Raw genomic sequence first — 14782 nt, forward strand, 5'->3', positions numbered from 1 at the left:
GAGAACTTTATACTCGCCTAAGTCCTATTACTTATGTATCATCGAGGTATCAAGAAGAGACGAGCATCGCACGAGGAGGAGAGGAGCAGTTGGACATGAAGACGGACGTCAAGATGGCCGTGAAGCTGGACATGGAGCTGGACATGAAGATATCTCATGAACGCGCGAGGGAGGAGCGGGAGGCATGCGCGAGAGGAGAAGAAGACGTCCAGGCCGGTCCAGCACCCGGTCCGACCGGGCGCCAACCGGACGCCGTTTATCGTACCGGACGAAGACCGGAAATTCTCGCAACTTTCCGGTTGCCGCCCGGTTGACCGGACCCTAGACCGGCCGATCCGGTTTCCGCCCGGTTGAACCGGACCCCAGACCGGACGACCCGGCCCACAGCCCGGTCGACCGGATTCCAGACCGGACGCGTCCGAGTCTGTCTCGACCAGATCTATTGCAGGTCGGTTTTCTTTGTATCTTTTCGACCGGAACTTGTCCCGGACGCCTATATAAGTGCCCAGGACGCCCCCTAGTTGTTTTAGACCACGTTTAAGATAAACCCTAGTTCTTAGTTGTTTGCTTATGCAAAACTATTGAATCCCTACACCATATTGCTTGATATTGTGTAGATCCCGATAAAGTCTTGTGTGATCTGCTTGTTCCATTGGGAATTAGAAGGTTGCAACTTACCGTTTCGTGGTCGGCGGCTACGTGCGCAAGTGTGTGGAGTTGCGAATATCTTGCGGGGTTGAGAGCTGTTGCATTGGCGACAGGGACCAATCGAGAGATCTCGTTGCGTCATACAAGTTATCATCCACTACATCGTCGTGTTCCTCCGCTGCTATCACCCCGTGATCATCATCACCACCGTTGCTTACTGAGAAGATCGGGCCAACCCATATCATCAACTTGCCGAACCTGGTCGATCTTCAACTTTGACGCTGCTGCCCATATCCGAACGAACGAAGACCTTCCCTATCTTTCACAGGGGAATCTGATTGCTACAACCGCATGATCGAAGGCCTCTTGAACTTGACTTTGTCGCCCACTTCCTCCTCTTTGATCTTCACCAACAGCATGGCGGCGACGTGCCCAATGGTAGCCACATCAATCGAGCAGAAACAACCGAGCAACAAACCAATCTGCACCGTAATCAACCTAGCAAACTGATACCACATGATGAGGGACTGGTTTCCCGATCTTTCACGATGCACCTTGTTGATCCATAGGACCGATAGATCTTGAACTCCCTTGACAGATTCAAGGATACTCAAGCGCATATGATTACTCTTGACAACTCAAGAACTCACACATCTTTATTGGATAACTAGACGAACGTCCGAGACGCCGTCATAGGGCCAACCCCGCAGGGATGGTGATACAGGAACCCGAGGTTCTACATAACTTGAATCAAAACTAGACTACCTGAAACCCTAGCCGTGCCATCTCCTTATATGAGAGGGAGAGGTGGCCAGCCGGCCCCCTTATTGGGCCTAACCTAGTTCGACTTGGACAGGCCCAAGTCAAACAGACTCTATTAAAACCCTAAATGGCCCACAACATGACCTGGCTACATTATTATTTCCTAATAACATGACTATAATAAAATACTGGTACAACCTTACACCTAATTATCATATCAATGGTTGTCCTAGAGTACCAGGCCTGGATATCCATATCAACTGTTGCTCTTCACTGAACTTGGAAACGAATCGCCAGTTTCCGTGTTTTTCATCAGATTGGGACTGTTCATACGATGTTATCCTCTAACGAAGATGCAGAGTTCGGCGAAGATGAAACTCAGGCATTTGGTTTTCAGATTAGTTGTAACGGAGGGAGTATTCACGCATACCATACATGAGTGCCTTTTTTTTTCTTCTGAAAATAAGGATATGTCTTTGGCGTTCGGATCTCATTATTCAAACTCTTGTGCTTCATACACCCCACACCCCCGTTCAAAAAACAACTTCATTCTTTATGTACCCACCATTCTATTTCTTTCATTCTTGAATTTCTTTTTAATTTTTGTGTGTGTACAACCTGCTGCTAGGATCCTGCTAGAATTTATATTTCTATTAGAAAGAAAATTTATCCAATCACTACGTACTAACTTTACAAATTAGAAATTTTGAAAAGGAATTTTTTTGCACCATAATATTTGATTCGTATGCAACTAAAAGTGTGTTTATGAAGAAAAACCAGTTCCTTCACAATACTGAAAATGTAGGTGAATGAATCATATAACTTTTTCTTCATTGCCATGCAACTTGTAAGAAAAAGATATTTTCTTCATCTATTTCTCAAGAAAAACTTTCACAAAGTTTGAAACAAATGTTGACGGTTTCCAAGAAGATGTTTTGTTGGAAAAGTATGTTTAGCGACACGTTTGAGAAACACGACTCAAAACAGACGCCTCCCAAAGACTGAGAGCATCTCCAGTCGCGTCCCTCAAAAAGCGTCCGACACAAATGATTTGGGGCACGTTTGGGATCGCGCCGAACAAAAAGAGACCAAAAATCTGTACAAAAAAGAGGCCCTTCCCAGCCGCGTCCCTCAAACAGCGTCCGGATGCATGCATTTTAATAGAGGAGACCACCCCATGTGGAAAAAGTAGGTGAGAGAAAGTGTGGGGGAAGAGACTAGCATGTGGGGACTAGGGGCTGCATGCATGCATCCGGACGCTGTTTTTGTGTCCGGCGTCCCCGGTAGAAACTCTATGTATAGAGTCTCTACCAGGGATGCCGGACATAAAATGGAGCGCTATTTAGCTTTGGGGGACGCGACTGGAACGCGATTTTTCTCATTTCTTGTCCACCGTTTCCAAATGTCATTTGGGGGACGCGACTGGAGATGCTCTCACATTGTAGGGGTGATGGTCCGGATCGACAAGCGAAGGTGGCCACTACTGCCACGATCTGTGCAGGCATGACACATGCTTGTGCCCTTTCTCATGCTGAGCCCAGCTCATGCATGGTTCCTTGGACAGCAAGCAGATCTCCGGATCTCTCCTAATTGACTACACGATCACAAAAGCAAGCCAAAAGCATGTATCAACAACGGATGGGTCTTTTAAAGCTTTCCGCCCATTTGCCTGCCTAAGAATCGTTACCGCCTTTGTTGACTCCCGTGTTTTAACGTCGACAGAGAGAAAACAAAATTATATGAAAGCGGAAAGTGTCTTTGTCTCCCAAGCACCGGTGCTGCATTTATTTGTTTTTAAAAATTCAAGATTATATTTATGTATTTTAAAAAATCTGAATAGAAAGCTGAACATAGTAAATAATGGCCGTATCGTGCAATATCAAATCCAAATTCTTCGCATCCTGGGCCACAGAAAAAAAATAACAAATGCGATAAATTTTGGAGTTTTGAAAATGCATACTCAGATCCACACTCTTGTTACTTTTATTGTGTTGCTCAGAATGCCAAAGTATTAGAAATCAATATTTTCACGTCTGTGAGATACTACACCATCATTAGCTACATACTTGGTTCTTTTTTAAAAATTTAGAATTGTGATTTTCGGAAGTTGTAAAATAACACAAACTCCACTCATGTAAAAGGCATTTTCTTGGAACGTGGAAACGGAAAGTTGGTGCGCACTACCGAGCACGTTGGGGCCTGAAATATCTACCCGAGGCAGACGCATGCAGGTGGGGCTGCGAAAAGCTACTACGCCCGTCCGTTCCACGTCGGGACACGTCAATCTCCTCCTCGGCACAGCACCGCCGTACGCACGCACAGGCCTCCCAAAGTTCCTGAACAACCCTTGCTCAGACAGCAGGCTCGCCTCAAACCCTCAAGGAAATGAAAGGGGTAGGATCGTCATTACCAGCACCGGCAGTGGTGGTGGGCGGAGCACGTAGTAGATCCGGCGCCGACCCGGCCGGCCCCACTAGCCCGTCACCATTTCACCCCTGTCAGAAGCCTGCTCTGCTACGCGTCACCGACGCGGCCACACCGACGGGAGCACCACTCACTGCGCCGTGGGGCCACCGCCTCACGTGGCACCGCGTGTGACGCGGCGGGGACACGTCATCCGGGCTCGCGCGCGTCGCTGGGGGGACCCGGGCGTCGTACACGGGCCCGTGCTGCCACCATGTGATCCCGTCGCGTGGCGCGAGTGGTAATGCGAGTGGCGCTGTCGACTAGCGCCGGTGTCGTCCACTCGCTCACACTCCTCCTTTCCTCCCACTCCCGCCGCCCGCGCGGAACCAGCCTGGATGCGGCGGCGCTGGGGGACGAGGACTGGGCTGCCGTGAGCGAGAGTGAAGCACGCCGGCGCCGATCGGGATGGGACGACAAGGAGGCGGCTACTCCGCCGCGGTACTGGCCGTGGCCGCCTTCGCGTTCGCGGCGGTGGTCGGCGCCGATTCGGACGGGGACTCGCTCGCGGGCCTCGCGGGGGGCGCCGCCGCGGGGATCGACGCCGCGCCAGGTACGTACGCTCGCTTCTGCCCGTGATTTCCCCGTGCGGCGTGATCGATCAGCGAGCGAGGGGGATCGGGTTTGCGTCTCCACACTTCGATCCATTTCCGCGCGCAGCGATGTCCGTACGGGCCCTCCGATTCCAGTGGCCGTCACGCTCCAGTTTTATTCCAGACCACGCGGTTGTCGGCGGCGATTACGATCGTTTGTCCTGTCCGAAACAGTTTTTTCGCCCAGCAAGTCCCGTCGGCGTCAGTACTCAGTACGAACGTCGGCCTCAGGCGATCTCACCGCAATCTACCCGATTAACGCGTCCAGGATCGGAGAATCGAGCGAGAATTCATCACGCCCTATTTTAATCCCGCATGACTGCTATTGGTAGATCTTCTCTGAGAGTTGATCCTCATATTTTTATCCCATTCGGTACGCCTCAGGGGTGCTAATTTTAGCAGCCCGTATTTTAATCCGGCTGCTTCTGCTGCAGCTGCTGCCTCGTTTAGAACCAGTCAACACCACCACCAGCTGTTGCCTCTTGGCTGGAGTGGTGTATATTTACTGGTACTAGGATCCATGTCGGTGCTGCGATCTGCTAAGCTCTCGTTGACAAGTTCCTCCTAGGAACCACAACTGCCATGTGACAGGAATTTTTTTTTTTTTTGAACGTGAACAGCAGGCGCTCTGCTTTTGCATTATAGTAGGGGGAAAAGTTTTACAAAATGTGGCACAAAGGTGCCAGGATGAAAGGAAAAGAAAGACACTCTAACTTAGCCACCTAGCTACACAGCCAGACTCAACAACATCAAGTCAGCCCGGATCAAAGACGCCACTCCAGGAGCTGTTGCCACCTTATTCTGGAAGATCCTCCTTCCTCTCTCCTTCCAGATGTGCCAAATAACATAGATAGCAATCGGTAGCTCATGCAATCTCTGATCCTTGGTGCCACTGTGTCGTGAAGAATCCCACCAAGAGCAAACCTCAGTGGCATCAGCAGCACGATGTGTGACAGGAATTTGACCATCTCCCTAGTTTAATTATGCTTACGGAGGAGTAGGACTAGGAAGCCGCACTCTGCTGCTTTTCTTAATACAGAAGCAAGTGGACCTTTCTATTTCCCTCTTATTAGGCTTCTATTGGAAGCAGGTGGAACTGTGATTGTGGTTTGCACTTTACCACTAGTAGTATACTAGTATCAGCCATGCTGGTACTGAAATGGTGTATGCATTTTTGTGTTCTGGTGCTTTAAACTTTGGTTCTGCTTGGCTAGTTGCAGCTGAATTTCGCAACTTCCTAGTTAAGCTCTGCATGGGATGTAGGACGGCGCACTTAGATGTTTTCCTTACTACACAAGCAAGTGGTCCTTTCTGTTTGCTTTCAGCCTTGTATTAGAAGCAGGTGGACCTTTGATTGTGGTTAGAGTTTACTAGTATATCGGCCGTGCTGGTACTAAAAGGTTCTACTTAGTATTTTTGTGTTGTGACACTTTAGACTTCGACAGTAGTTGCGGTTTACTAATACTAATACTAATAATAACCTGTGCTGGTACTAAAAGGTTGTACTTAGTATTTTTGTGTTGTGACACTTTAGACTTCGACAGTAGTTGCGGTTTACTAATACTAATACTAATAATAAGCGGTGCTGGTACTAAATGGTTGTATTTTTGTGCAAACCTGCCTGGCACTTTAGAGGTCAAGAGCTTGGGACCACTTGCCAAGGGGCTGCTGAACGGGATGCCGGATGGGGCCGCAGGGCCAACGGCGATGGGCCCTGTCGCGAAGTACCCGCTGGTTCTGGCGGAGGATAGGACGCGGCGGCCGGATGTCCTCCGCCATCTCAAGATGTATGGAGGTGGTTGGAACATCACCAACAAGCACTACTGGGCGGTATGTGTCGTTGTTTGAACTCATTTTTAGGAAAATCCTTTTGTGGGCATAAAGCTCTAATTTGTTAGAGATGGCACTATATGCATGCACTATTTATGTGGGTTGTTGAATCAGGTTAGGTTGGAGTAGTACAGGCTGTATGTGCACTAGAGGTTCAGTCTGTTGCATATTGAATACTGATACTTTCAGGGATCTAGATAATCAGAAGTAAATAAGATCACCATTGCATTGTGATGGGAAAGCTTGATTCCTTTCTTCCCATGTGAGGAACCACTCTGTGTGCTAGAGCTTATGCCATCCCCTTTTAGTTGGTTAATTGCATTTTCCTCACACTTGATGGACAAAGTCTGTAGACATTTACCAGGAGTGTGCACAGATATAGAAAAGTTATGAAGTTACCACAGTGGGTTAGAGTTTTTTACTTTATAGAACCATGTTGAATAATAGACAGCTTTGTTAGACTAACTAAGAGCAAACATCGACTTTGAACTTATGGAAAACAAAAGGAAAGCGGCTTCCAAATGTAATGTGATAGCCCAGATTCAAGGTTAATATTCTTTGCCTACGGTTTGTTTGCTAGCTACAATGACGGGACCTGTTAATGTGTCCAGTTTGAGCATCATCCTTCAAGATGTTTAGTTACTATGGGAACTGATATTACTTTCTTTACATTATGTATTCTACTGCTATGTATCTGAATCAGTATGTTTCAGTCTGTATCATTCACAGGAGTTGCTGGATTTCTTCTTGCTGCGCTGTGGTTTATTTCATTCGGGATTACTGCAGCTTCATTCTGCTTTTGTAAATCAAGAACGGGTCAAGGAAAGGTTTCTCATGCAGATGTAGCACGACCAGTGTTGCTTGTGGTTGTTGTGCTTGCTTTAATGTAATACACTAAATCTCTTTACCATTTGTTTCTTCTGTTGTTTATTTGTTAATTTGGGATATCATTTTGTGTAAGTCTAGTTGATTTTCATGCTCGAGCACTGTCCATGGGTAACCTTGTTATTAGATTAAATCTTGAACATTAGATGATTCCATTTCTGTACTCTAGCAGATGATGAGAATAATTGTTAGAACATTAGAACATTAGAACTTAGAACTGTATTAAGCGATGCATGAATCTGGTAGATGAAACAATATAAATATTATGTATACAAACAAAACTTACATTTCTTTATTCACACTGCAAACTTTATTTATCATTTTTTTGCATCATGTTACCTTGCAAGTTCCCAGTTAGATAAAATGGGCTGATTTATAACGTGAAATATTTATAAATATCAAACAGTACACTTTTTTCCTGTCCACTTAAATACTATTACCTCCTTTCCGAAATATAAGCCTTTTTTAGAAAGCTAAGTTAGCTTTCTAAAAAGGCTTATATTTTGGAACGGGGGTTTGGTTGGATCTGAGTAGCACTTAATATTTGAGTTATTATAAAGAATATGGATAGAGGAATTGAAGAGGTGTGCCCATGTCCTTGCTCAAATTTTATCTGGCAACCACTTGTTCTATTTTCTTCCCCCTTAAGTAACCAGTTGGTCTAATATCTTCCATGATTCTCTTTATGCCAGTGCTGGATGCATTGTCCTTTCATGTGGTCAGGGTGAATTCCATGAAGAAGCTACTAAAACTCTGGATTTTGTTGTCAACCAATCTGATTTCACTATCCAAACACTGAAGAATGTTACAGATTACTTGTCGTTTGCAGTGACGATCAATATTGCAGCACTCTATCTTCCACCAGATGTTCAAGATCAAATTAACAATTTGAAGGTGGACTTAAATAAAGCGTCTGATACAATATCTCTGAAGACGACAGAGAACTACAAAAGGATCAGAACAGTTCTCCATAATGTGTACGTTTTGATGCTGTCCTTGTTTACTTGTCATTTTTTTGATCATCGGAATCGACTGAGAAATAGTGTGGATGTGCCTATACTTAGAGTGGGCTTAAATTTTCCTAGCTAGTGAAGCCACTATGTTGGTGAGACACTTGATCACATGCCAGAATGACTTATGGAATTATTATTTGTGTTACGGTATTTCATACGGTATGCTTGCAGTTGAGAAATGAAATTCCTATTTTACTGCAGGTCTGTTGCGTTGATCTGTATAGCCGTGTTGATGCCTGTTCTTGCAATCCTTGGTTATGGTATGCTGTTGGCTATCTTAAACTAATTTACATGCGTATTTTTTTTCTCTATTTTCGTTTTTTACTGTGGTGTGTTAACACTCACTTCAGAACCCGCTTTTCTCTCTCAGTGCTGGAGCTTTACGGACCAAGATATACAATTTACACGTAAACTTTCTGACCTATTTGCCAAGTATTATGTATTGAACTGCATGTTTTGCGGTAATTTTGAGACCTTCGTACTTGAACTTTGCAGATTTGCTACCTTATGTTGGATTATAGTGGCAGCTCTCTTCATTCTTATAGGGATTCTTTCGATAGTAAGCAGGTATTGCTTTTACCTTGCACACTGTCTTCTATATTCTGTTTCATATTATATTTAGGGGTGCTAAGACTTCTGTATCTACTAGCCTGCTAATAAGCATGATCTTCTTGTTGAACCCCAGTTCCTTCTTTGGTTATGCAACAGATTGGAACATCTATATACGGCTCCAGTATGTAGTACAAGGAATTTGTTTGTTGATTGACATATGCCCTGTTTATTGATGTTACCAATTAGCATCGATTGCTTTACCTGCCGAACTTGCAAGCAGTTCTGTTGTTATAAAGTAGATGCAATCCATTGTTTAGTATTAATAACTGTATTACAATGTTCTTTTGTTTCAGTTCTGCAAAGGATACATGCCAAGCAATGGACGAATGGGCACAACACCCTCGAGCAGAAACCGCTCTCAGCAACATCCTTCCGTGTGTTGATGAGAGCACCACCAACCGAACCTTGTACCAGAGCAAATACGTCGTGGTGCAACTCGTGAGCCTAGTCAATAAAGCTATATCTGTTCTCTCAAATCGAAAGCCGTATCACTTGCATCCTGGGCAGTTGATGCCTTCCCTCTGTACTCCCTACGATTCAAAGCTGAATGATCGGCAGTGCTTATCTAGGGAGGTGACATTTGACAATGCAACAACAGTAAGTGCTATTTTTCTGTTACTTAGGATCTTGTCAGCATCTCCCAGTTTCATTCCTTGCAGTCTGTTATTCTTGTTCACATTTTATCTGGCTGCACTGCACTACTCAAATGAAGTAATCTGTAATTTCTACCTTTCAGGCATGGCAGGACTACACATGCAACGCTCCCGACGCGGAAGCGTGCTCTGGCCCGATGACCGTGACTCCGGAGGTCTACGGCCAGCTCGTCTCGGCCGCGAACGCGAGCTACGCCCTTCACCACTACGCCCCGTTGATGCTCAACTTCCAGGACTGCAGGTTCGTGCGTGACGCGTTCAGCTCCATCGCCTCACAATACTGCCCGCCCCTCGAGCGCGACCTCAGGCTTGTCTCCGCGGGCCTATCCCTCCTCGCCTCCGGCCTCGTCCTCGGCCTCCTCCTGCTACTCTTTACGGACCGCCCCCGAAACTGGGAGGAGGTGTCCGAGTCGCCTTCAGGGTTCAGGGTCACGCCTGTAGACTGCTCCCCATGACATACAAAGAAAGCACAAGTTCCCGTGGCTATCGAATTCGTTATAGCAAACTAGTTAGGAAAAGGAAGAAGGCCTGAGCACCGGGGCAGATGCAGAAGTCCCCCATTTTGCAGTGAGGAGTTTGGTGCTTTGAGTGCTTCCTTCCATGGAATGTGATGTATATGCTGTGCTTCAGGAGATATAGTTTGTACAAACGGTGGTCAGGTCAGCCGGGTTCAGAGCCCCATTTATGCTAGTATATGAAATTTTACCTTCTGGAAGTTTTATCTCTTGCACATTGGTAGTACTCCTCCTGTTCCACCAAAAATGTCTTAATTTTATCAAAATTTAGATGTATTTGTAGACACTTTTGGTAGGACGGAGGGAGTAGTAATCTTGAACTGATCGGCCAAGTTCATGAAGATGTGTCATTGTCTGGCTAAAACATTCCTGATATAAACGGTGCAATTACTCTTTGAGTAACTTGGAACCAACGTACAGCAAGCGGATGGTTTGATATGATTTGACCACCCTCTGACATACTTGGTTGTTGCCATCAGGTTAATTTTTGACAGATTGCGTTTCGTCAAGATGCATTCACTCGGTAATGCGGAAACAACACAGGGACACGGGCACTGGCATCAGATTTCTTCATGATGCATGCGCAGGGACGCGACGAGTTTCTTTCGTCTTTGTTTCCAATGTGCACAATTAAGGACCAGGACCTAAGCGACAGCCCAATTAAGGGCCCAAGTAGAAGCCCACGCAGTGTCGTTTTTTTACTTCTCGCTGGTCTCGTTTCTGCAGGAGAAAAAACAAGCCATCGATAAACAAACAAAAAAATAGAGTTGGAGATGGGAGGTATCGATCCCCCTGCCTCTAATATGCATTATTTAGCGCTCTACCATTTGAGCTACATCCCCATATACATTCTATTCATTAATTTAAACATTTTTATATTGATTAATCGTGAGCAAGAATGAACCAAACACTAAACTTAACCTTGCGCCACAATTTAGATTGATATAGTCACATGGACTCACAGCGGCATACATTAGCTTCTGCTTCGACGTCCTTTCCTATTTTCTCGCCTGTTTAATTTCTCCGAGAGTTGTATTTGTCTTAACACGGCTACCAAATTGGGGATATGTGTTGATTCTGAGACATGATGAGTAATGCTACTAAGTGTCGGAAAATGTTAAAGATTCAAGACCTTCAAAAAAAAAAGTCCCTATGTGTAATGTGTGTCTGTGTTAATACGAACACGAGTGTGCGCACAATAAGAAACATAACATAAGATGTATCATATAACTTATTAACTTGTGACATAATTATTTTCTAGTTATCATATGCTAGAAAGCAGGATTGGTCGGCTTCGACTAGAACGACCATCAATCACGACGACAAGTCCATTGACTGGGTTGTGCTCTTGGGCAACAAGCCTGTCCGGCTTCGGCTATGCCGACAAGGCAGGCCAAAGCTGTATTTTTTAAAAAAATAAAAATGCGTATTATTTTTGAAATATTATTTTAAAAAGTATTATTTGTAGGTTGCATTGTATGTAAGATGGAACCTACACAACCGACCATGGACTGCAACTAGGCTGTCAAGCGGCTTAGCTATTGGCACTAGCACTGCTACAATCCCCCTTTTTTTGAGATGAATGTCCTCCAATCTCTTTTAGACGAATCTCCTCCAATCCCTACCTCTATTTAGATTTACTCTAGTTTTTTATTTGCAGGATAGCTGTTTGTGGACGCGCGTTGCCACTCTAACTGCAACCGACAATAATATACCGTGAGACAAAAATACTAGGTGTACAAACGAAAAGAAAAGCCAAGGAATAAGAGCCGACCTAGGTCTTGCAATCACCGTGCATAAAATCGGTTCTTGTTAGCATGTCTCAAGGGAAAGAACCGACCATCGTTCTCGACGAGATTTCCTCTCTGTCTCTAGTCTCCACTGTCGAGAGATAGCGATGGAAGTGATGAGGAACAAGACGTTGCAAGCCGACTCTGTCGGCCTAGCGGCGCTCTCTGCCGGCCTCGCGAGGTACCTGGCCGAGGAGAACGCTGGCAGCAACCTGGTATTCTCACCGTTATCTATCTATGCGGCGCTCGCCCTCCTGGCCGCCGGCGCGCGGGGAGACACCCTAGATGAGATCCTCCGCGTCGTCGGCGCCCGATCACGAGTCGAGCTCGAGGAGATTGTCGCGCATATGACGACGGGCGCACTCGAGGACCGATCCGACTCCGGCGGTCCGCGCGTCGCGTTCGCGAGCGGCATCTGGAGCGACCTGACGCAGCCGCTGAAAGCAGGCTTCCGCGAGGCCGTCGTCGGCAAGTACAAGGCCGAGGCCAGTACCGTGGACTTCATCAACGACGCCGAGGCAGCACGGGGCCAGATCAACGAGTGGATCGTGCAGGCCACGAGCAATCTGATCGGCTCCATCTTTGGTCCGGGATCAATCACGCCGCTCACCCGCGTCGTGCTTGGCAACGCCATGTACTTCAAGGGCAAGTGGGTAGAACCCTTGGACAAGAAGGACACCCGGAACAAGCTTTTCCACCAGCTGGACGGCCGCACGTTGAAGTGCCCTTCATGCAAAGTTGGGAGCCCCAATTCATCGCCGTGCACAAGGGGTTCAAGGTGCTCAAACTCAGGTACTAGATGGCACAATCGCAAGGTAATCCGTCGGCTACATTACGCGCGCGTTCATCATTTAATTCTGTTCCACCGATACATTTTGTTTTTGAGATTGATCCTCCTATGATGATCGTACGTGTTGTTGACAGACTATGCGAAGGTGTCCTCTGATCGTAACAAGCGTACCAAGGTGTCCTTTATGCGCACACAGTTCTCTATGTGCATCTTCCTTCCAGATGCCCACGATGGCTTGCCGACCCTGGCTGGCATGATATCGTCAAGGCCTGGCTTCCTGCACGAGCACATGCCAAAGACGATGATCCGCAGGAACAAGATCCAGCTGCCCAAGTTCAAGCTGTCCTTTGAAAGCAGCATTGTCACCATTCTAAAGAAGCTCGGGCTTCAATTGTCCTTCGGTGATCAAGCCGACTTCTCGCACATGGTAGATCATGCTGAATCTGGCTTGCCAATGGTCCTGAGATAGGTCATCCACAAAGCGGTCATCGAGGTAAACGAGGAAGGCACCAAAGCTGTGGCTTTCACCATGATGAGAATATTTGAGGAATCTTCGCAGACACCGTCTCGTCAACCTCCTCGTGTCGATTTTGTAGCTGATCATCCATTTGCGTTCTTCATAGTGGAGGAGGCGACCGGTGCAGTGGTCTTTGCGGGGCACGTCCTCGACCCATCTAGGGAGAACTAGGTCGTCTTGAACTCGTGATTTTGTTTTGATTTAGATACCCGTAGAAACGATGATATTTTCTTATGTTTTTTTTACCAGACATCGACTTTCCGCTTCTGTTCAATTTAGTTTGAAGAGAAATTATGCATGTATGGCAATATCTTTTTTGATAAAGGATGCTTTATTACTTTTGAGAAAGCAATTACATCCAGCCTCTGCATAACCAGGATGCACACAACCGTTTATATGTCTCGAGTCAACAGATAAAATAAAAGGCAAAATACATATCGGAGCGATGAATCATATAACGCCTAGGATGTGGGTGTTGTTGTAATCCGTAAACTATGCTGTCACCCATGTAGGGAAAAAGTATCCCTCGCCGTAACCTCCAACCGTGTACAGACCTCCGTAAACAGCTCTCGGTTCTCCACTCGTTGAAGAGGTAACCACGAACGGAGAATACCTGTACATTTGTAGATGACCTGCAAAATTGAACAATTTTTATCATTAAAAATCTTGTCATTTCTACATAGCCAAAGCGTGATAGCGCCCCCACCCTAAGGAGCAACTTAAACCTTGAATCAATACCATGAAACCAATTGCCAAAGACATTGGCTACACTAGTCGGAGGATACAGGCTAGACGCTACTTGGATGATCGACCATATAGATCTCGCAACTTGGCATTGGAAGAATAGGTGTTTAATAGTTTCATCATGATGACAGAAAACACACCGTGTACTCCCATGCCAATTTCGCTTAACAAGATTATCTTTGGTGAGGATAACCCCTCGACGAAGATACCATGCAAAAAATTTAATTTTTAATGGTATTTTCATCCTCCAATTTTTATTATTATTATCAACTGGTATATCCGAATGAAGGATGGCATTGTATAATGATTTTACTGAGAAAGTGCCATCTACATGTAGATTCCATCTGAATTCGTCCGGTTCAGTCGATAGTTGTATATCTTCTAACCGGTGAATTAAAGAATTCCATGCCACTAGCCTTTGCCCAAGTAAGACTCGTTCGAACGTCACATTCGGAGGTGAGGTAGCCATTACCGTAGCAATGGTATCACCCTTCCGACGAACAATACTATACAAGGCAGGATACTGTTCACATAAGGGTGCATTGTCTAACCAATTGTCTTCCCAGAACCGTATCTGTGCTCCATTCTTAATCGAGAAAGTACCATGGCGAAAAAAGACATTTTTTTTCGCCATGAGACTAGCCCAGAAGTGTGAATCCCCAGGTTTCCAAACCACTTGAGATAGTGTCTTCGAGCCGATATATTTTCTCCTGAGAATATTTTCCCAAATCCCATCTTCGGTAAGAAGCTTAAACAGTCATTTACCAAGCAGAGCTGAATTCTTGACCTCAAGGTCTGATGGCGTGTATTTCACACGTTCGTTGGGCAACCCCAAGAGGAAGGTATGATGAGCACAGCAGCAAGTTTTCCCTCAGAAAGAAACCAAGGTTTATCGAACCAGGAGGAGCCAAGAAGCACGTTGAAGGTTGATGGCGGCGGGATGTAGTGCGGCGCAACACCGCAGATT

At 45.9% G+C, this 14782-nt stretch overlaps 1 protein-coding gene and 1 pseudogene across 1 annotated transcript; both read left to right on the forward strand.

Annotated features, from left to right (window-relative positions):
- Nucleotides 1-4281: 4281 nt before the first annotated feature.
- LOC124664512 lies at nucleotides 4282-10212 on the forward strand. Its single transcript, XM_047202016.1, has 9 exons — nucleotides 4282-4426; nucleotides 6100-6296; nucleotides 7010-7182; nucleotides 7874-8158; nucleotides 8396-8454; nucleotides 8565-8601; nucleotides 8690-8761; nucleotides 9100-9403; nucleotides 9543-10212. Exons 1-9 carry the CDS (start codon nucleotides 4282-4284, stop codon nucleotides 9912-9914), a joined length of 1644 nt encoding a protein of 547 aa, XP_047057972.1. The 3' UTR covers nucleotides 9915-10212.
- Nucleotides 10213-11871: 1659 nt separating this feature from the next.
- LOC124664513 lies at nucleotides 11872-13242 on the forward strand (annotated as a pseudogene).
- Nucleotides 13243-14782: the final 1540 nt, after the last annotated feature.

The sequence above is a fragment of the Lolium rigidum genome, chromosome 6 (assembly GCF_022539505.1).
Source record: "Lolium rigidum isolate FL_2022 chromosome 6, APGP_CSIRO_Lrig_0.1, whole genome shotgun sequence".
In the NCBI taxonomy this organism is placed as follows: Eukaryota; Viridiplantae; Streptophyta; class Magnoliopsida; order Poales; family Poaceae; genus Lolium; species Lolium rigidum.

What these genes read in the sequence shown, in the direction of transcription:
- LOC124664512 (XM_047202016.1), top strand. Translation starts at nt 4,282, where the DNA reads ATGGGACGACAAGGAGGCGGCTACTCCGCCGCGGTACTGGCCGTGGCC. An exon ending in GTTGTTGTGCTTGCTTTAAT is followed by an intron (nt 7,183 to 7,873) that starts GTAATACACTAA and finishes TCTTTATGCCAG; the next exon opens with TGCTGGATGCATTGTCCTTT. An exon ending in AGAACAGTTCTCCATAATGT is followed by an intron (nt 8,159 to 8,395) that starts GTACGTTTTGAT and finishes ATTTTACTGCAG; the next exon opens with GTCTGTTGCGTTGATCTGTA.